Source organism: Oryx dammah, unplaced genomic scaffold (assembly GCF_014754425.2).
Source record: "Oryx dammah isolate SB20612 unplaced genomic scaffold, SCBI_Odam_1.1 HiC_scaffold_13, whole genome shotgun sequence".
Classification (NCBI taxonomy): Eukaryota; Metazoa; Chordata; class Mammalia; order Artiodactyla; family Bovidae; genus Oryx; species Oryx dammah.
The window spans coordinates 5,651,712-5,675,426 of record NW_024070197.1 but is presented as its reverse complement, the minus strand read 5'-3'; the positions used below and the strand labels follow the sequence as shown (position 1 = coordinate 5,675,426).

The 23,715-nt window shown below is 43.0% G+C and overlaps 1 protein-coding gene across 8 annotated transcripts in view; it reads right to left on the bottom strand.

The window, feature by feature from the left end:
* LOC120871961 (zinc finger protein 160-like) overlaps positions 1–23,715 on the bottom strand; it is a 58,211-nt gene that overhangs the window by 19,721 nt on the left and 14,775 nt on the right. For 5 of the 8 annotated variants that reach the window (XM_040252046.1, XM_040252045.1, XM_040252047.1 and 2 more), the window contains exons 1-3: positions 11,312–11,441; positions 9,095–9,153; positions 3,631–3,713 (exon numbers count right to left, since the gene is read on the bottom strand). In XM_040252046.1, coding sequence (XP_040107980.1) covers positions 3,631–3,645 — 15 coding nt within the window. In that variant the 5' untranslated portion in view covers positions 3,646–3,713; positions 9,095–9,153; positions 11,312–11,441. Of the gene's footprint in view, positions 1–3,630; positions 3,714–9,094; positions 9,154–11,311; positions 11,442–23,715 lie in introns of those variants that run through there. The other 3 variants (XM_040252044.1, XM_040252043.1, XM_040252049.1) reach the window with 3 other exon arrangements.

The following is a 23,715-nucleotide window of genomic DNA, read 5'->3' as shown; positions in this document are numbered from 1 at the left end:
GACATCCTGGAATGTGAAGTCAAGTGGGCCTTAGAAAGCATCAATACGAACACAGCTAGTGGAGGTGACAGAATACAAGTTGAGCTATTTCAAATCCTGAAAGATGATACTGTGAAAGTGCTGCACTCTATATGCCAGCAAATTTGGAAAACTCAGCAGTGGCCTCAGGACTGGAAAAGGTCAGTTTTCATTCCAATCCCAAAGAAAGGCAATGCCAAAGAATGCTCAAACTACCACACAATTGCACTCATCTCACATGCTAGTAAAGTAATGCTCAAAATTCTCCAAGCCAGGCTTCAGCAATACGTGAACCGTGAACTTCCTGATGTTCAAGCTGGTTTTAGAAAAGGTAGAGGAACCAGAGATCAAATTGCCAACATTCGCTGGATCATGGAAAAAGCAAGAGAGTTCCAGAAAAACATCTATTCCTGCTTTATTGACTATGCCAAAGCCTTTGACTGTGTGGATCACAAGAAACTGTGGAAAATTCTGAAAGAGATGGGAATAACAGACCACCTGACCTGCCTCTTGAGAAACCTATATGCAGGTCAGGAAGCAACAGTTAGAACTGGACATGAAACAACAGACTGGTTCCAAATAGAAAAAGGAGTATGGCAAGGCTGTATATTGTCACCCTGCTTATTTAATTTATATGCACAGTACATCATGAAAAATGCTGGGCTGGAAGAAGCACAAGCTGGAATCAAGATTGCTGGAAGAAATATCAATAACCTCAGATATGCAGATGATACCACCCTTATGGCAGAAAGTGAAGAGGAACTAAAAAGCCTCATGATAAAAGTGAAAAAGTTGGCTTAAAGCTCAACATTCAGAAAACTAAGGTCATGGCACCTGGTCCCATCACTTCATGGGAAATGGATGGGGAACAGTGGAAACAGTGTCAGACTTTATTTTGGGGGGCTCCAAAATCACTGCAGATGGTGACAGCAACCATGAAATTAAAAGACGCTTACTGCCGGAAGAAAGTTATGTCCAACCTAGATAGCATATTCAAAAGCAGAGATATTACTTTGCCAACAAAGGTCCCTGTAGTCAAGGCTATGATTTTTTCAGTGGTCATGTATGATGTGAGAGTTGGACTGTGAAGAAAGCTGAGTGCCAAAGAATTGATGCTTTTGAACTGTGGTGTTGGAGAAGACTCTTGAGAGTCCCTTGGACTGTAAGCAGATCCAACCAGTCCATCCTAAAGGAGATCAGTCCTGGGTGTTCATTGGAAGGACTGATGCTAAAGCTGAAACTCCAATACTTTGGCCACCTCGTGTGAAGAGTTGACTCATTGGAAAAGACCCTGATGCTGGGAGGGACTGAGGGCAGGAGGAGAAGGGTACGACAGAGGATGAGATGGCTGGATGGCATCACGGACTCGATGGACATGAGTTTGACTGAACTCCAGGAGTTGGTGATGGACAGGGAGGCCTGGCGTGCTGTGATTCATGGGGTCACAAAGAGTCAGACACTACTTAGAGACTGAACTGAACTGACTGACTGATGACCATTAATGCCTATAAATGACAGAATATAGGAGATACTGGCAAATTCTCAGAAACATGCAAACTATTTTACTTATTAAGAAATTAAAAAATTGAGAAGTGTTGAAAGTGAAAGTGTTAGCCACTTAGTTGTGTCTGAATCTTTGTGACATCATGGACTGTAGCCCACAAGGCTCCTCTGTCCATGGAATTTCTCCAGACAAAAAGACTGGACGAGACAGCCATTCCTTTCTCCAGGGCATCTTCCGACCCAGAGACAGAACCTGGGTCTCCCTCACTGCAGGCAGATTCTCTATGATTTGAATCACTAGGGAAGCCCATTATAACTAGAGAGATTTAAAAAGTAGTCAGAAACCTCTAAGAAAAATAGAGGACCAAATTCTACCAAACATTTACAAAAGAATTACCACTAATCCTGCTAATTCTATGGAGCAAGCATGATTCTAATAGTTTGCTGATTTCTCAAAGACACAAGAAAGGAAAACTGGAAACCAATACCGCTGATGAATACTGATGCAAAATTAAAATACTTGCAAACCAACTTCAACACATATTAAAAAGATCTGGAGAAACAGACACAGAGAACAGATGAAGGTGGGAGGGGAGGAAGGAGAGGGCGAGATGTATGGAGAGAGTAACATGGAAACTTACATTACCATATATAAAGTAGAGAGCCAATGCGAATTTGCTGACTGACTCAGGGAACTCAAAGAGGGGCTCTCTAACAACCTACAGGGGTGGGATAGGGAGGAAGATGGGAGGGAGGGGACATACGTATACCTATGGTTGATTCATGTTGGTATTTGGCAGAAAACAACAACTTCTGTAAAGCAATAATCCTTCAATTAAAATAATTTAGATGAATAAATAAAAAGATCTGACATCATGACCAAGTGGATTTTATTCACATAAGGCAAGAAGTCAACATATAAAAATCAATTAATAGGACACACTACATTAACAGATTAAAGGGAAAAAAAAAACAGGATCATCTAGATGCAGAAAAAAATATTTTTCTTCCTTCCCACGTGACAAAGTTTCATAGGTAAAAATCATAAAGACTACAAAAGAAACATGCTATATCAAAAGAGATTCTTTAATAACCCCACAAAGGATCAATCAAACAATTAACTCATTATCAAAAGTGCCATGGCAATCTTTGTAGAAGCAGGATAAAACATGGTGAAAGTCATATAACTATTCAAAGAGCAAACAGCAAAACTCGTGAAGAAAGAAGATAGAGGTCTTTCTATTTCAAAACTTATTACAAGGTAATCAAGGTGATGTGGTACTGGTATAAAAAGAGACAAACCAACTGAACAGAACACAGTACTCAGAAATAATTCTTTGTGTATATGTAAGGTATATTCACAAGGATATCAAGATATACAAAAGGGAAAGGACAGCCTCAATAACCATGATACTGAGAAAATAGATATCTACCAGCAAGAGTGAAGCTGGAATCTTGCCTGCATTAAAGGTTAAAACATCTCTGTGTCAAAGAATTCAATCCACAGAGTGAAAGGACAACCTCTGAAGAATGGAGGTGATGAAAATTTCCACCTGCCAGAGACTTAGATCCATTTCATAGTTTAAATCTGATGATAAACTAAAAAACCCTGTATCACTGATGTCTATTTCTGAACTTCCATTCTATCAACAATAAGGATTTAAAGAGATTGACCTACATCTTTAGTTTGAACTGCCTTAAAAAAGTCAGAACAAACTGCCCCTAATTGATCTGATTCGCAGATATTACCAGCTATTGTGCATATTGATACTTGACTTTCACGCGCAGTTTCCTTACCCTGGTTGACAGAGAGCAGACAGCACATCCAGATGGGCCCTAAGCAATCCCTGCTGCTCAACAGCACTGAGACTCCGTCTCCAACCCGTGGGTGAGAAGCCCCGCCCAGGACGGTGCCCAGGGGAGCCTCCTCACAAGGGCCAGGTCACCAGGTCATGGGGAGACAGGATCTAAGTGGAGAAGACAAGCCCTGAGGGAAGGCTCCAGGTGAGTGTGCGTGTACAGGAGCCAGACAGGATACTCCAGAGTCAGACACGATTAGCAAGTCCAGAGAAGGGCATTTCAGGAAGGACAGACTAAATATGACCTTACCTGACAAAGAGCCATGCCTCACTCCTTTTCTTTCCTCTTCCTCAACTTCAGGGCTTCCTCAGGCAACACAAGTCTTCAGAGGTCTATCATGAAAGTTGAAAACATGCTGTTTAATGCTTAGAGTCAACATATCCCCTTCCTGAGCCCCAACCACCCACATGGGAAGCCCTCACCGTGTGGAACAGACAGTCCCCTGTGGCCACTGTCTCAGGAGGGACTCAGGACAGTCAATTCCAGCACAGAGACCAACATGGGACTTTCCCACACTTTCCCTTGGGTCACACTCCCCTCCTGGTGAGGCCTCATGCACACAGCAGCAGGGGCCACTTCTGCTGATCCCATGATCCCCTTCGGGTCACACAGCAGGCCCTTGTCCAGCCCCAGTCAGAGCAGAGCACCCCCTCCTCAGCCCAGATCTCTGCCCTCAGGATTGGGAGGACTCAGAGTCCTGATGCTCAGTGAGGGATCCAGACTGGAATCAACTGGGACACCTTAAACATTCTCGAGCTGTGGACCAACACAAACTACCTGAAGGGGAATCTCTGGTCAGAGGGTACAAAACATGGGTATGCAAAACGCCTCATCAATGAAACGTGAAGCCTGGACTGAGCACCACTCAGAGGAGAAAAGCTCCTCCCAACTCTCTTTCTTTCCCAGCCTTACTAAGGTGTAACTAACAAAAATGGTATAAACGTACTTGTACAAAGTGATCATGTGATAGATTCATACACTGAATAATTGTTATAGTTGAGTAAGTTACACTTCCACCTATGAGTACACTTTATTATTTCTCTCTGGGTGAATTTCAAGTATATAGAAACACTACAGGCGGCATGCAGTACCTCAGATCCCCAGAACTTACTTATTTTACAACTGAAAATCTCTACTCTTTGACTAACAGTGCCTCATTTCCCCCTCCACCCAGCTCCTGGTAATAGCCTTATTACTCTATGGCTCTATGAGTTTGACAAGTCTAGTTTCCACATAGTGTGTGTCCTCCTTTGTGAGGCTTATTTAACTTGGCATAATGTTCTCTAGGTTCATTCATTTTGGCATAAATGCAGGATTCTTGATTTTTATATTTATAGATAGAGAAAAAATGCTTCATGAATATACAATATATAATAAATATTTCTATACCATACTTTTGTTACCTATTCTTTTGTCAAGAGACATCTGGGCTGTGTCTATGCCTTGGCTGCTTCAAATCCAGTCACACTCATGGGACTGTGGACATATCCCTGAAAAACTGATCGCTTTTTCTTTGGATATCTGTCAGAAATGAGTTTGACAGACTATAGGCCTGTTCTATGTTCATTTGTTAAGGAACTTCCATTTTGTTTTCCAACATAGCAGTACCATTTACATTACCACCAACAATGCACTTAAGATTCCGTGTTTTCTGTACTATGCCTGTGTGTGTGCTTATTTGGGGAGGGACAGGAGTGGGTAACAGAGAACCCAGCACTGGCCAGGCAGCAAGAGAGTTGCAGCTGCACCTTCTAGAGGACAAGCCTCCGGGTAGCAGATCACTGTGCATCGCTGCCCTCTGATTCTCTGAGCCATCTTCCCCTACGTTACAGGACTTTATGACTCTTCTCAGGTTGGGCCCAGAGATCCCTACCAAGCAGGACCACCTTATTAACAAGCATTCTGCGATCTTAAACTTAGTACTCCTAATTTCCCAGCAGGCCTCAAACAACTTACAAACGTTCATGGTGTCCAACAGTGTGTCCACAGAGCCCATAATGAGCCTCTAACCCTCTTATACAAACACAAAGCATTCCAAGCCCTGATAACTCATGCATGAGGCAAAATACAAAAGAGGACATACAAGGATCCACAGACACAAGACACTATATTTTCATTTACAGTGAGTGATCCAGGTCAAAGATCGAAATCTCCAAAGACTATGAAAAAGAGGGATAATTCCAGTGATGCACATGGCCCAGTGAGATCTCAACATCTTCCAAGGAAACACTCCAGATTCTCTTGGTATCTTCCCAAATGCACATGAAACTTTCTGCACTGGCAACCCCAAGTACACAATGATACCAAAGTTGATGCAAAAAATGACCTGAGATTTTCCCTGTTACTCTATGGTGCCTGCCTGCTGAAAGAGCCAACAAAAGCCAATGGAGTGGATGCTGGGGGCACCTGCTAGAACCAGCCCCTCAAGCCCAAGGCTCCCATCCTCCTGCACCCACAGGTGCCTGTGGGCTCAGGCCAGGCCACAGGTCTAACAGTGGAAAAGACTTCTCTTGGCTGAATTCCACGTGCTTCATTGCTGCTCACATGTGGTCACCAGTTGTCAAATCAAACCTGTGCAGCCAAGTGTCAGCCGCAGCACTGCTGTCCCAGGGAACACGAGCTAAGGCACTGGAACCTAAAACCATTCCATGCGGGCTCTCCAACAAACTTGCTTCCAGGTTCTCCAGCCTGAACTGAGACATTCTTTTCCAACAGATCCACACATCCCTTGTCCTTGCAACTACACTTGGGATGGGTGCACGCTCCATTCACTGGGCTCACCTTGGTGCCCCCAAGTACAGCCACAAGCCTCGTGCAGACCCTACCAGGCTCTCTCCGCTTTCCCCATTTGTCTACCTCTCCTCCCTGCATGACTAGACTAAGCAAGACTAAAGTGCACAGGGGTTTCTTGGCAAAGGGATCACAAGAGGAGTGCCCACGAGCTACCACCAAAAGGACACTGCACATTCAGCATGAAAATCAAGAGACTGGCCCTCCGGCGAAAGTCTGCCACCACCTGGGGACATTATGGAGTCCATGAACAAAGGCATTTGAGATGAGGAAGTCTCAAAGCAAGGGTCTCCAGGTCTCACTATCTCCTGTTTTCTCCACAGACACCTACTTGGAAGATATTCTAGCTCTTGGGGGGGCACAGGGGGCAGCATCTCCTTCCTGCCCCATTAGGTTTGGGATTTCTGCTCATCCTCAGTGCACTGAAATCACAATCGTTGACACTGAGCACATGAACTCCTAGATGGCAAAGCTGCTGTCCACGATGGTGACTGGTCCCTGGATGGACAGAGCTTAGATCTAGGGGCTGCAGTGGACTAAACCCAGCAGACTAAACATGGGGACATCTTAGCCCACTGCTGGAGGACACCAGTTCTGTAGGGCTTTTCAGGACTTCCTATATTTCTTGGCTCTTCTTTTGAATAATTAAGAAATTACATGGGGTAAAGATCAATTACAGCTGAAATGTCCAGAACATGAGAAACATTTTCATCATCTGCCCTATTCTTGGTCTTCCCTGAGGATTATTTCAGCCCAACCCATAGTCCTGTCATCTAAAGACATTTCCAGTATCAGGTACTGCAGCCACACTGGGAAGAAGAGGAACACTATGAGCCCTAAAAACAGAGGAACCAGGAAGGACTCAAAATAACCCATGAAGAAGGGCATTAATTTCTGCTGATGGTAACTGATACACAGGCAATAAACCTGGGTAACAGGAGAGAGACTGTTAGGAGGGGACGGGGAGACCTCTCTGAGCCTAGACTTGAACGGTGACAAAGGGCCTCAGCCAGGGTGACTTGAAGGTGAGAAAAGAAACTAAGATGTCAGACAGAAATGGTTTTGGTATCTGGAAACAGAGAAAAGGTAAACGAGACCAGGACAGGCTGAACCATGAGCAAAGGGTCAACTCCCAGGATGAGGCTGGAGACACTGACAGGGCCCTGAGCTTGACAGAGGGTTGTGGAGCCACAGCGAAGAGTCAAGCTTTTGTCCCAAGAATAAATGAAAGCCAGTGGAGGTCTGAACGTCAGGACGTAAAAGAAATCTCCCTTCAGATTTAGCCTTATTCATAGAAGTCATCTAATTCTGAGCCTGTGATCCTGCGTCCATCCTACAGTTTTCCTTTTCGTTTTTCATTGAGGGAGGACCAGGATCTATTTAAAATTCTAATTCCCACCAGACACTCCCTCCAAACCAGAACTGGCACACACAGACACACAGCCAATGTGGCTAATCATTTCAGGGATCAGTGTTGCTCACGCTCAGAGTTTCCAGTCTAGTCTCTCATCTCCATGTTACAAGTGGGCTCCCTCAGGCCCAGAGAGAAGCTGTTTATGAGAAGGTCTGAGCTGAGTGAAGAGAACCGGGTATAACTGAAAAATGAAATGAGAGGCTGCAGGGCAAGGGGGCCAAGTTTGTCCTTATTGCCCATCCCATTTAAGACCAGGAACATCTGTCATGTATCTGAGCAAAAGAAACTTTTCTTTCAAGATTGGGTCAAACTGATACCAAGCAGGTACTTCTTTATTATATGATTGCAGTAAAATATTTTAAAAATACAGAATTACAAATATATATCCACTGGTACAAAAAACATTGTAAGGGGTCAGCTTAGAAATAGGATCTGAGCAATCTTTTTCATCATGAATAGAGAGGCTCTGTTGGAAGGTTTCAGGTCAATCCAGCCCATCCTTCCTCATTTGCACAGAAAAGTCAAAAAGGAACCTGAGGGAAACATCTTCATATCACTGCACAGCTCACTTTTTTCACTGATCATAGAAAATGGAGAAAACAGACCATTATACTTACCAGTTAAACTAGATGGTTTGTTTTTTTTTTTCCTTTTTTTTGAAACGAAAGAATGAAGCATTTTATTTTGTTGCTTTTATCATGTTAAATGTTCTTTTATTTTGCCATTTCTCAAAGAAATGCCTTTAATTTCACAAGATCTAATGTCATACCTCCGTTTTTCTCTGGTAAAGAGCTGAGACCAGAAATATCCATTTGTGTGTGCACACATAAACACATACACACAATTCATGTCTTTTGTAAAACCACAGCTGAAAATATGTCTGTTTTATTACACGATGTCCCATACATAAAACCCTCCAAGATGTATTTCTCTTTGAATTCAGAGAAAGAGAAGGGAAGTGATCTTTGCTTATTAACTTTTATTTTTTCAGTTTCCTCATTTTAAATTTTTAATTATTTTAATTGGAGGATAATACTTTATAATATTGTGATGGCTTTTGCCATCAACATGAATTGGACATGTGTCTCCCCCATCCTGAACCCCCTTCCACCTCCCTCCTCACCAGATCTCTCTGGGTTGTTCCAGAGCACTGGCTTTGGGTGCCCTGCTTCGTGCATCGAACTTGCACTGATCGTTCTATTTTACATATGGTAATATGCATGTTTCAATGCTATTCTCTCAAATCATCCCACCCTCGCCTTCTCCCACTGAGTCTAAAAGTCTGTTCTTTACATCTGTGTCTCCCTTTGTTGCCCTGCATGTAGGATCGTTGGTATCATCTTTCTAAATTCCATATATATGCATTAATATACAGTATTTGTCTTTCTCTTTCTAACATTTCACTCTGTATAATATGCTCTAGGTTCATCTACGTCATTAGAACTGATAAACGAGGTGATACTTTTGCTAAGTATGGCACAAAATAGTCTAAGATGATTTACTACTTACCAAAGAAAATTTCAAATGTACGAGATGAAGGGAAGAAAGGACTCAGGCAAGGAATGAATCTGAAAAAAATTTGAAAACAAAATTGTGAATTATTTTTAATCTAAAAATCTGGTGTCAAAGTTTAAAAAAACACTGAGAATAATCATATTCAGAAAAGGATGATAAGAGTAGAATACTGGAAACTAAAAATGCTTATTTCTGAAGTTAAAAATGATTACAGAAACGGAATGAATTAAGACCTATTCCAAGCCACAAAAAGTACCATACATAAAGAAAGGAGAAAGTGTGAATCCATTACATAAAAAAAAGTGTTCCTTTAAAAATGCTACCCAACAGTGATACAGTGCATCAGAATCTGCCTGACAATGCAGGGGACATGGGTTCTATCCCTGGTTCAGGAAGATCCCACAAGTACAAGCAACTAAGCCTGTGCACAACTACTGAGCCTGTGCTTTAGAACCTGGGAGCCACAACTCCTGAGCCCACAGCACAGAACCGAAGACAGCCCAGCCAAAAAATTAATTAAAAAAAAAAAAAAGCTACCATAGAGTGACAGAGTCAGTCATTTCCTGCCCCAGGTCTCTTCTTCCCTGACCTCTATCTCATGATAAGACAAGGGAAGGGCGTCACTCACAACTCAGTGCCACTGCCACTGAGTTGCCACTGCGCAGGCTCAACAGGGTTTGCCAATGAAAGTCATCTTCTGCCACAACTAATAAAAAAAGACACAAGCCTAAAGACAGGAGTTTTGAAATTCTCAGCCTCCTCTGTATAACCAAAAAAATCATCTGTATCCAAATAACTGGCCACACCTGGATCGAGCTTACCCCTCTGTTCACCTCGCTCCCTATTTCATCTGGGTCTCGGTGTCTCTTTCTCCCCCTCTGCTCTCCTGCTGTTCCCGTCCTATTTCCTCCCTCACACGTGTCCTGTCCAGGCTGCTGCAATTCGTTCCCCCTCGAAATGCTCTCTCTCTCCCACCTTCCTGAGTCTTTCAAAAATCCATACCTAAGTCTGCCTCTTTCTTCCCCCATTTCGGCTCCCTCTCTGCGCTCCAGATTACTCCCCTTCCCTCGCTGTAACTCTCCCTTCCTCCCCACTATCAGGCCATGTGGCTCTGCTTCCTTCCAGCCTTTTCTTCCTGTGCTCCTTACCTCTTTCTCTGCCAGCACCATGATAAAACCGGCCACCTCAAATTGAGACTTGAACCCATGTGGCGGGACTCCAACCGGGTGAAAACACAACTCGGCACTCTAACCCAACAGATCTGGACTCAAACCCGGCCAAAACCCAGTTAGGTTTTCCACCTCTGACGTCCTTCATTGCCCTTCGCCTCCCTGCTCCCATCACCGAGACAGGGCAGTTCTCCCTATGCTGTCCAATCCCTGGAGACCTGGCTTTCTAATTTACTTTACTCACTTGTCTATTTTCAAGGCTTAACCTCTTTGACTTGACTATCCCTTTGCAAGTCCCTCAGCCATTCTCAGTTTTCCCATTGGTTCTCCCTGATGCTTTTCTCCTCGGTTTCAGTTATTTCTCTCAGTCCTTCTGACTCGACTTCTCCTGATCCTCCTGCCGCCTGAATATACTGAGTGGGCGACAGAACGAGACGCCCCCGGGCCGGAAGATCACCTTTTCCGACCGAGTTGAATTGGGCATGGAACAGCACTGGCTGTCACATGGCTGGCCCAGGTCACCTACCCTATGCGGGGTGAGGGGACAGGCTGACAGGAAAGGGGGCTGCTGCGGGGCAGAAGGAGCGGCCTCAGGAGACGCGAGGACAGAGGGGCTGGGAGGGAGGGGGCTCAGGAGCGGGGCGGCCTCTCCGGAATCCCGGGACCAGGGAAAGGGCGCGCGGCCTCTCAGGGAGCGGGGGCGACCGGCTTTGCCTCCAGCGGTCGAGAAGGCGACGCGGCGGGGCGCGACTCCAACTAGAGAGAGAGGGCTTTACTTGGCGAGGCCAGACGTAAAAAAGGGTTTTAAGCAGGACAATGTCGCCAGAGACGGTGTCTACGCGCACCGAGGGCCGAAACCGCCTCAGCAACACTTAAAACCCAAACGAAAAGATAACTGGGCCGCAACGGCAGCGGCAGCGTCTATTCGGGGCCGAGCACCGGGTGCCAGGGTTTTCAGGTCGCTGGCAATTCCCACACCATGAGGACGAGTGAGCGGGGGCGGAGGTGGGGACTGGAGGGGTGGCGAGCTCTGCAAACTTACTCTAGAAGGAAGCGTAGGCGCCGCTCGGGGACCTCGGCTCCGCGCTCTCCAACTTCCGGCTCCGTGTGAAAGGGCTTTTGGTTTTAGAGCCGCGGCTTCCGACCAGGGGCGGGACGAGCACCCGCTGTGCGCTGAGTTCGTGGGAGGGGCGGGGCGCGGAGGGGGCGGGGCGCGGAGGGGGCGGGGCCTGTTACCTTGACAGCATTAAGTTACCGTCTGTAACACTGCTCAGGTAAACGCTTCAAGTTCTGTCGGAAGCCAAGATACTTCCTCTTAAGACTGAAAGGGTTTATTCTCAATAAAAAGCTGTTTTTCACAGCATGTTGTGCTCAGATCCTGCTAGTGAGGCTGAAGCAATTCAGGGATCTGGGGACTTGGGCAGTTTTAAGAAACAAGAATGGGACGAGTCTCTATATTACAAACACAAAACTCTCCCTAGTAGAAATGGGCTATTCCCTAATGACACCCTACAAAACAGCAAACTCAGCATAGTGCTCAGTTCAACAAACTCAGGGTCAGTACCTGGGTGTCTGAGATGGAGAACTTAAGGGATGTGATCATTTGGGTCATTAACCACAGCCTTAAAAAGAGCAAGACACTTTAAATAATTATAAACTGTGTTATTGTTTCTTCTATTCAACGTGTTTTAATTATTTCCCTTTCTAAAATTATTTCCCTTTCTAAACCTTATATGCAGAGTACATCATGAGGAACGCTGGGCTGGAAGAAGCACAAGCTGGAATCAAGATTGCCGGGAGAAATGTCAATAACCTCAGATATGCAGATGACACCATCCTTATGGCAGAAAGTGAAGAGGAACTAAAAAGCCTCTTGATGAAAGTGAAAGAGGAGAGTGAAAAAGTTGGCTTAAAGCTCAACATTCAGAAAACGAAGATCATGGCATCTGGTCCCATCACTTCATGGGAAATAGATGGGGAAACAGTGGAAACAGTGTCAGACTTTATTTTTTGGGGCTCCAAAATCACTGCAGATGGTGACTGCAGCCATGAAATTAAAAGATGCTTACTCCTTGGAAGGAAAGTTATGACCAACCTAGATAGCGTATTGAAAACCAGACACATTACTTTGCCAACAAAGGTCCGTCTAGTCAAGGCTATGGTTTTTCCTGTGGTCATGTATGGATGTGAGAGTTGGACTGTGAACAAAGCTGAGTGCCAAAGAATTGATGCTTTTGAACTGTGGTGTTGGAGAAGACTCTTGAGAGTCCCTTGGACTGCAAGATCAAACCAGTCAATCCTACGGGAGATCAATCCTGAATATTCACTGAAGGGTTGATGTTGAAGCTGAAGCTCCAATACTTTGTTACGTGATGTGAAGAGCCGACTCATTAGAAGAGACCCTGATGCTGGGAAAGATTGAAAGCGGGAGAAGAAGGGGATGACAGAGAATGAGATGGCTGAATGGCATCATCAACTCAATGGACATGAGTTTCAGCAAGCTCTGGGAGATGGTGAAGGACCGGGAAGGCTGGCATGCTGCTGTCCACAGGGTTGCAAAGAGTCAGACATGACTGTCCAAATGACCAACAACAATGTTCTCTCAAATGTGGGTAACAAAGTCTGAAAAATATAGTCTTCTGAAGATTTGGGATTTATGGATGAGCACCATACCCCCATCAAATCATGGAATCTAATCAACATTTTCAGAACATTCAAAAATGGCAGATTACACGTTATTTTCCAAAACACATGTCAAAATATTTCAGTCTTAGCAATATCTTCTTAGATGCCCTTCTAGTAGCCAACTCCCACGCTTAGGTTTGTTTCAGAGCAGGCTGTTTGATTCGAAATCTCATAGGCATTCTTTTCCTTATTCAGTTCAGTCACTCAGACGTATGCAACTCTTTGCGACCCCATGAATCCTAGCATGCCAGGCCTCCCTGTCCATCACCAACTCCCGGAGTTCACTCAAACTCACATCCATCGAGTCGGTGATGCCATCCAGCCAACTCATCCTCTGTCGTCCCCTTCTCCTCCTGCCCCCAATCCCTACCAACATCAGAGTCTTTTCCAATGAGTCAACTCTTCGCATGAGGTGGCCAAAGTATTGGAGTTTCAGCTTTAGCATCAGTCCTTCCAATGAACACCCAGGATTGATCTCCTTTAGAATGGACTAGCTGGATCTCCTTGCAGTCCAAGGGATGCTCAACAGTCTTCTCCAACACCACAGTTCAAAAGCATCAATTCTTTGGCGCTCGGCTTTCTTCACAGTCCAACTCTCACATCCATACATGACTACTGGAAAAACCATAGTCTTAACTACATGGACCTTTGCTGGCAAAGTAATGTTTCTGCCTTTTAACATGCCATCTAAGTTGGTCATAATGTTCCTTCCAAGGAGTAAGCGTCTTTTAATTTTATAGCTGCAGTCACCATATGCATTGATTTTGGAGCCTCCAAAAATAAAGTCTGACACTGTTTTCCCATCTATTTCCCATGAAGCGATGGGACCAGATGCCATGATCTTCGTTTGCTGAATGTTGAGCTTTAAGCCAACTTTTTCTCTCTCCTCTTTCACTTTCATCAAGAGGCTTTTTAGTTCCTCTTCACTTTCTGCCATAAGGGTGGTGTCATCTGCATATCTGAGGTTATTGATATTTCTTCCAGCAATCTTGATTCCAGTTTGTGCTTCTTCCAGCCCAGCATTTTTCATGATGTACTCTGCATGTAAGTTAAATAAGCAGGGTGACAAGATACAGCCTTGCCATACTCCTTTTCCTATTTGGAACAGTCTGTTGTTCCATGTCCAGTTCTAACTGTTGCTTCCTGACCTGCATATAGGTTTCTCAAGAGGCAGGGTCAGGTGGTCTGGTATTCCCATCTCTTTCAGAATTTTCCACAGTTTCTTGTGATCCACACAGTCAAAGGCTTTGGCATAGTCAATAAAGCAGGAATAGATGTTTTTCTGGAACTCTTTTGCTTTTTCTATGATCCAGCGGATGTTGGCAATTTGATCTCTGGTTCCTCTGCCTTTTCCAAAACCAGCTTGAACATCAGGGAGTTCACGGTTCATGTATTGCTGAAGGCTGGCTTGGAGAATTTTGAGCATTACTTTACTAGCATGTGAGATGAGTGCAATTGTGTAGTAGTTTGAGCATTCTTTGGCATTGCCTTTCTTTGGGATTGGAATGAAAACTGACCTTTTCCAGTCCTGAAGCCACTGCTGAGTTTTCCAAGTTTGCTGGCATAGCATAATTAGAAGCTCCCATCACTATGACTTGGCACCTGGGATCCGTATCCAGTCCATCCCAAAGACTCATAAACTGAGGTTTCATCATGGCTAGGCTTCATGGTCAGAAACTGAACATTCTCATGATCAGATGGCTCAAGTCCTGATACCTGAACTCAACGTAAAGCTTTTCCCATATTCACTGTATTTGGGAAGTGTTCCTCCAGTAGGTCCCCAACTTGTGATCTTTGGGTAAAAGCCTTGCCACACACTTTACATCTGTGTGCTTTCTCTTCAAGATGAACATTCTGCCATCTAGTGATAAATGAACAAGAACATGAAGCTTCGCCGTATTCACTGCAATTTAAATCATGATATATTTGGTAAGGCTAGGGCACAAGATGGAGAAGGCAATGGCACCCCACTCCAGTACTCTTACCTGGAAAATCCCATGGATGGAGGAGTCTGGTGGGCTGCAGTCCATGGGTTCCTAAGAGTCAGACACGACTGATCGACTTCACTTTCACTTTTCACTTTCATGCATTGGAGAAGGAGATGGCAACCCACTCCAGTTTTCTTGCCTGGAGAATCCCAGGGATGGGGGAACCTGGTGGGCTGCCATCCTTGGGGTCGCACAGAGTCAGACACGACTGAAGCAACTTAGCAGTAGCAGTAGCAGCAGACACAAGCTAAAAGCTATTCAAAATTCAGTACATTAGTACTGTTTGGTGCCGTATAACTTGATTACTAGTGCAAGGGGGACCAATGAGAAAAGATTGCTCGCATTCCTGGCACTGGTGATGAACTTTTTGAGAATGACTAGATTTTCAACGGCCTGACCACATTCAATATCATCTGCACTCGGTCCAGCGTGAATATTCTCGTGGAGCATAACATATGAACCACTGCCAAAAGCACTGCAACCTCAATTATATTTTCAAGGGCTCTCACCTCTGTACATCATTTGATGGTGAGTTAGGCTTGAAAGTACACTGAAGAATTTACCACACTCATTACATTTTTAATGTTTCTTTCTAATATGGATCATAAGGTATCCATGCAGACTAAGTACTCTGAGACACTCACTACATTTGTAATGTTCCACTCTTCTATGAATTATCTGATCGTGAGGCTTCCACTCACAAAAGTTTTGCCACACTCATGACATTTGTATAGTTTCTTTTGAACTCTGACAGTTAAAGATCAGCATATATCACACTTGGATGATGTCTCTCATTTGTGGATTTTCTGATGTTTAGTGAGGTTTGAGAGCTGAGTAAAGGATTTTTCACACTCAAAACATTTGAAAAGTCTCTCTACAAAATGTACTCTCCAATGACTTGTAAGGTGTGATTTTTAACTGAAACACCTGCCACACGTTACGTTTGTAAGGTTTCTCTCCCGTAGGTACTCTCCAGTGAAGCTGAAGATGTGCTTTTTGACTAAAGGCTTTTCTACACTCATTACATTTGTAAAGTTTCTCTCCAGAATTCTTTGATGCTTTGCAAGGGTTGCCTTTTCACTAAAGTCCTTTCCACATTGATTACATTTGTAGGGTTTCTCTCCCATGGGGATTTGAAAGGTTGTTGCTGACCGACAAAACGCCGGGATTCTTGGCCTCTGGAGGAAAAGAATTCAATCTGGGGCGAGACACGAGGCTTGATCACTCAGAGCTTTTGTGTAATAAAGTTTTATTAAAGTATAAAGGAGATAGAGAAACCTTCTGACATAGGCATCAGAAGGGGGCAGAAAGAGTACCCCCCTGCTAGTCTTCAGCTGGATGTTATATAATCACTACCAGTCTGTTAATGAAAGAAAGGAATGTCTTAAAACTCAGAATGGCACCAGGCCCCTCATCCATAAGATGCATTTTGGGATAATCTTGGCACTAGACAATTCATCCCGGGCCATAAAATGATTGACTTGAATCTTGCAGAAGGGCAGATTACCATACAAATAGTTTCGTTTACATGGATTAGGGGAACAACATCTGAGTATAACATACTGGTTTGTCAAGTAGGTTCTGAGCCATTAGGCAGAACTGACTTGAAAACGGAGTTTGGGGTAAATGCATAGTACATTAACATAGCTTAAGACAAACATTTCCATTAAAAAAATGCATTGGTTAACTCAAGGTTTGAGGATAGTTAACTTCAGAAGAAACCAGGTGTCATTGTGGCAACACAGCATTTTAAGAGATACTTCCCTTTTAAATTTATATACAGAAGGAAAAAATTATCGCTAGTTTGTTTCCTCCTGCCCCTTAAGAGAGATTAAAAATGTCTGACACTTGCAGCCTATTTCCTCCGTTTGTAGACCAATTTGTTTCCTACTGCAGCTTAAAAGAGATAAAAATGTCTGACACTTGCAGCCTGCTGCTGCTAAGTCGCTTCAGTCGTGTCCGACTCTGTGCGACCCCATAGATGGCAGCCCACCAGGCTTCCCCCCTCCCTGGGATTCTCCAGGCAAGAACACTGGAGCGGGTTGCCATTGCCCTCTCCAATAAATGAAAGTGAAAAGTGAAAGTGATATCGCTCAGTCGTGTCTGACTCAGCCACCCCATGGACTGCAGCCTACCAGGCTCCGCCGTCCCTGGGATTCTCCAGGCATTTGCAGCCTAGTTCCTCCATTTGGAGACCCCTGGCCTTCCTGCCTGTTACCCTCTCAGATTCTCTAAAGAATTAAAAGGTATGAACTGTAACTAAAAAGCTTGCCACAAAAATTACAGTTATAACCTTCTCCCACTTTTCTTCGCTTTACTCCACTATGAACTCTCTGATGATCTGAGGTTTGGTTTTTGACTAAAGACACTGCCACATACCTCACATTTATATAATATACATCTTATATGAATTATCTGGTGTCTAGAGAGATTTGCTTCAGTACGCTTACCTGGAAAATCCCATGGATGGAGGAGCCTGGTGGGCTGCAGTCCATGGGGTCGCTAAGAGTGGGACATGACTGAGCTACTTCACGTTCACTTTTCACTTTCAGGCACTGGAGAAGGACATGGCAACCCACTCCAGTGTTCTTGCCTAGAGAATCCCAGGGACGGGAGAGCCTTGTGGGCTGCTGTCTGTGGGGTCGCACACAGTCGGACAGGACTGAAGTGAGTTAGCAGCAGTAGCAGCAGCAGAGAAATTTGAGGAGTGATTAAAGCTTCTGCCACACTCATTACATTTGAAAGGTTTCTCTCCAGTATGAATTCTTTGATTATTTGCAAGGGTTGTTTTATGACTGAAGACCTTGCCACACTCATCACATTTGTAAAGTTTCTCTCCCTTATGAATTCTCTGATGAACTGCAAGGTGTGAATTTGTACTGAAGACCTTGACACATATGTCACACTTATGTAATATCTCATTTGAATAAATTATCTGATGATTCCTGAGAGCTGAGACATGACTAAAGGTTTTTCTACACTCAATACACTTGGAAGCTCTTTCCTGGTATGCTGTTGGATCTTATGTCAGTAACAAAGGATGCAAATAATCATTCCCAAATATATTAGAAAGGTTAGTTTGGACACCAGGAGATATTCCTTGAAATGGTGAAGGTGACAAACTACTGTTGACTACCTCGTAACTTTATTACATTCAGAAACTATCCTGTCAGTTTGAAATATCTGCAGTTTATCCTGCATGTTTAATCCAAGCCTATTTACAAAAGGCTTGATTTCCACATCCTTTCTACACTGTTGACCTCTGCCATCAGTGAGATTCCCATCATGAGTTATACGCTCCTTTGTTATTTCCTCCACCACTTCTCCAATGACACTCAAAGTCATACATGTCTTCCTGAAGTTCTCTGAGGTAAAAATGTTTGATTTCATGACTTTTAGGTCTTCCCAAGATTGCTGTTTGGAATACTTCTCCTGTATCACTGTCTGTTTTGGGTTGTAATTGGTCGACCACATGTATCAGATAGATAGATCTACAAGACCTAAAGAATCTATTCACTAAAATTCATCAATAAGTGCCTCAGTGTCTATTACACCAAAAGCAATACATCTATCACAGTTATAAAACTTTTCCCAACTATGTAATATTTTTCATTTTCAAAAATATTTGAATCTTTCCAAATATGATCTTAAAATTCTTAGAAACACTAGAGCAATAAGCTTGTTTCCTAAAAAAAAAAAAAAAAAAGAGAGAGAGAGTTGTAAAAGATAATTAAAATTGATTTTAGGGAAGAATACTTGCAAACAGCCTATGACAAAAACACTTGCACTAGTAAAACATGTCAGCTCACACAAAAACACAGTTTTTCCACCATGAATTCAAAGCATGTACCAATTAACAGTAAACATATTACAGTCTCATAATTGAGGAGAAAAATCTATTCTACTATAGATATATTCTGCATACTTACTGTACACAAATAAATGCTAATGAACACACAATATATTGTAATGCTAAAGAATCCAAAATGAGTTTATCTAATAATATGTTGCTATTTAGAACTTTAATATATATACCATAGAGAAAAAAATTCAATAGTAGTGTTTTTATGAAACAAAATATCTTTCTAAATATGTCCTACAAGATGACATACCCATAATAGGCATTGTGCAACATTAACAAGTTAAAAAAAAAATAGAAATAATGAAAGACTTCAAAGCAATTACAAGATACAATATCAACATGCAAACCCAATTGGGTTTCTAAACATTAAAAATGAAAAATCAAAGTAATTCAATTGACAAGAAAATTTAAAAAGAATACTTCATCATAACATTATATAAGAAGGGAAGAATTTTTATACTGCAAACTAATGACTTCTGAAAAATATTAGCGAAGACACAAATAAATGTAACACCCTATGCTTCAGAGTTATTGTGAGGCTGATATTGTCAAGATGTCAATAATAGTCAAAGTTAACAAAAGATTCAAAACAATACCTAGTGAAATCCAAACTCTGCTTAAGAAACAGATGAATCTATCCTACAGTTCCTATGGAATCACAGAAGACAATGAACAGCAAAAACAAACTAGAAAGCAAAGTCAGAAGTGTCACATTTCTTTATTTCAAAACTGATTCCAAAACTACACTAATCAAAGCAGTATGGTACTGATATAAGGACAGACACCTGAGGAATACAACAGATTCAGAAAAATACTTTCGTGTGTAAGGTCACATGATGTTCCACAATAGTTTCCAGACCAAGTAAAGGAAGGGCAATCTATGGAACAAAGGTGTTGTGAAAACTGGATATTCATATATAGAATTTAGCTGGAGCATTATTATACACTATACACAAAAATTAACTCAAAATGCTTCAAAGACCTAAACCTCAGTCCCTAGTGTATAAAGCTCCTATAAGTAAATGAACAAAAAATGATTCTTGACAGTGGACTCACCAATGATTTATCAGATACAACACCAAAAGCTCATGCCAACAAAATAAAAAGATAAAGAGAACACATCCTAATTATCAAGTATTGTGCACTAATCCATCCTCAGCAGAGTGAAAAAACAATATACACTATAATACAAAATATTTGCCAAGCATATATTCAACAATAGCTTAACATCAAGAATACATAAAGAACTCTAAAAAGTACTGATCACCAATTCCACCACAGGGGTGGGGGCGCTTTCTCAACCAACCATCCCACCGTAATGCAAATAAAACACAAAGAGTAACATCAAATAGAAACTTAATGATAAAAATAAAAGACATTCATTTATAATACATAAAAATTTTAAAAAAAGAAAGTAGCAATGCCTTGAAAAAAAACAAATGATGGTTTATCACTGAACTTATCACTCCACTACATAAGCTCTGTCATTAAGTTGCTACAAAATTAAGTGTGGAGGCAGAATGATCAATAGCACCCAGGTGACAAGCATGCAGCATCAGCAACAGTTTAGTCAACAGCCTCACAAATATGAGGGTGTGAACCTGGACAATACCGTTGTTAGGAGAAGTTCCTACACCTCTTGGTGAGGCTCAAAGAGTATGCTGATAGTACACGTGAACAACATTATCACAGTGTTCTTCATGCAGGCTTCTCTGACATCACTCAAAGCCAGAAAAAGATGTACAGGTCAAGGTCTTCAGATGCTTTCTCATATCACAGAACACGCTAACCACTATACTAAGTAGCTTCAAGTGGTAATTCTGTATGCAGCAGGAAAATATTACAAGCACTAAGGGAAAGTATTCTCCTTTAAAATTTTTCTCTTACCCAGTAAACCCACACCACAGAGAGTCCATGAGGAGCTGCCCCTTAAACACAGGTGGATTACCACCGCAAAGAAACTGGACATGACTTCAGACCCTAGAACCACATACTTGAAAGTCAAATTTAAAAGGAAAAATTATGCAAACTAAGGAGAAAGCAAAGTCAGGAAGAGTCTACACTCCCAGACTAGATAGACCAGTACAAGAGTGGAAAACTACAAGATGTGGGGGTCTCATATCATATGACCTTGAGATGGGACTATTTGGTCCACCCAGAGATGCCAAGCTAAGAGCCCGAAAGACTTACACATTTTCCCTTTGTTGGACTGCTGTCCTTATAGTTTTCCTAAGTAACAGGCACAGAGGATCCATTCCACAGGCTATTCCACACACCCTGACATATATGGCAGCAAAAGGAGAAGAGCAGAAATGGCTGAGGGATCTCAAGAAGCAGACAGAGACTGAGACAGTTCCATAGAGGTTCTGAGGTGCCAGATAAAATTAAAGAGCAGCCAGTATTTTCTCATTTTCCGATTATATCTTCCAAATAAGACAACTGTGATGAAAGCAGCACTGGATCAGGGGTTAGACACTAGGGGCATCAGCTCTGATCTATACGGATTGAGAACTGCATAGCCAATAGATCCAAGCCCACAAAGAGAAGAGGGGGCAAGACAGCCCAGTAAGGCAGCCCACGTCATGCTCCTCAAACTCAAGAACAACCAGCTCACAGCAGGGAGATGGCGAGTGTTGTGGACAAAAACCTTGCCTCTGTGTCTGATGGAGCTGCAGCACCACTGGAGGGTGAAAGAATACATATATTGAAGGACAAACTGATAACTCGGGGAAATGTTAACTTTCCTCTGAGAATTTAATAAACAAACTTCTCTTTTGTCAAAGATCTGAGAGAGTCAATTCCTAGGTAGGTTGATAAGTCCAGGGTACCCAAGGAGGAGAAAAGGGTCTGGGGCTCTCAAGTAGGATAAATAGGGGTCTGGAATTCTCAAGGAGAAGAAAAGGACAAATGTTTTCATCCTTAAGCCCAGAGCTGATGATTACACAACAAAACAACTAAGTTTAAACTCTGTACTAAGATTCAGTTCAGTTTAGTTCAGTCACTCAGTCGTGTCTAACTCTGCGACCCCATGAATCGCAGCACACCAGGCCTCCCTGTTCATCACCATCTCCCGGAGCCCACTCAGACTCACGTCCATCGAGTCGGTGATGCCATCCAGCCATCTCATCCTCGGTTGTCCCCTTCTCCTCCTGCGCCCAATCCCTCCCAGCATCAGAGTCTTTTCCAATGAGTCAACTCTTCGCATGAAGTGGCCAAAGTACTGAAGCTTCAGCTTTAGCATCATTCCTTCCAAAGAAATCCCAGGGCTGATCTCCTTCAGAATGGACTGGTTGGATCTCCTTGCAGTCCAAGGGACTCTCAAGAGTCTTCTCCAACACCACCGTTCAAAAGCATCAATTCTTTGGTGCTCAGCCTTCTTCACAGTCCTACTCTCACATCCATACATGACCACAGGAAAAACCATAGCCTTGACTAGACGTAAAGTAATGTCTCTGCTTTTGAATATGATATCTAGGTTGGTCATAACTTTTCTTCCAAGGAGTAAGCGTATTTAATTTCATGGCTGAAGTCACCATCTGCAGTGATTTTGGAACCCAAAAAAATAAAGTCTGACACTGTTTCCACTGTTTCCCCATCTATTTGCCATGAAGTGATGGGACCAGATGCCATGATCTTCGTTTTCTGAATGTTGAGCTTTAAGCCAACTTTTTCACTCTCCTCTTTCACTTTCATCAAGAGGCTTTTTATATAACAACAATGTATCCCACTTGAGGACAGGTTTCTCCTTCTTGAGAACCTTGTGACTAATCCTGTCATCTTGAAATGTAAATTGTGGGAGTGGGTCTGGTAAGACCTTTACAACCTTGAGACATTCTTTTGACTTACTGTAATAACCAATTGAAAAAGTATATAGCTCCCTTACTAAGACTAGTGAGGGGGACACTCTCCACCCCCTTCTGATGTCTATGTCAGAAGCTTTCTCTGTCCCCTTTCATACTTTAATAAAACTCTGTTACACAAAAGCCCTTGCATGTTCAAGCCTGGTCCCTGGTCCCGAAGCTAAATCTTCTTCAGAGATCACGAATCTGAAATTGTTCACTGTAAGCTATCATCGTGGGGGCTCGTCCTGGATCTTCAGGACAAGGTAAGAACGCTCAGAGCTCATGCCTCTCTGCTTCTCAGTACACATGTTTTCTGCTTTACTAACTCTACAGGGTGCTTGTGTGAATGAATGACATGCCCTGTGTGAAGCAAGTGATGAGCCCTGCTCTGTGGTTTGGGGGTGCCTCATAATGACTGAAGACAGCCCCCCAAAGGGGAGTCTTGCCAGGGGGTTATACCAACCTGCCAATGCCAAGAGACACCGAACGTCCCTGCGAGGGGAATGGCCAGAAATGGGTGAAGTGTGTGGACTGAGCTTTCCTTTCTTGGTCACCTTTTCCTGATCCCTTTGACCATTTCGTAATTGTGTGGGAAATTAGAACTCCTAACCTAATCTGTCAGATTATAAACTTTCAAGGGACTTGTGATCCATGCTCTTCAGTTCAGTTGCTCAGTCGTGTCTGACTCTTTGCAACTCCATGGACTGCAGCATGCCAGGCCTTCCTGTTCATCACCAACTCCCAGAGTTTACCCAAACTCATGTCCACTGAGTCAGTGATGCCATCCAACCATCTCATCCTTGTAGTCCCCTTCTCCTCCTGCCCTCTATCTTTCCCAGCATTAGGGTCTTTTCAAATGAGTCGGCTCTTTGCATTAGGTTGCCAAAATATTGGAGTTTCAGGTTCAGCATCAGTCCTTCCAATGAATATTCAGGACTGATTTCCCTTAGGATGGACTGGTTGGATCTCCTTGCAGTCCAAGGGACTCTCAAGAGTCCTCTCCAACAACACAGTTCAAAACAATCAATTCTTTGGCACTCAGCTTTCTTTACAGTCCAACTCTCACATC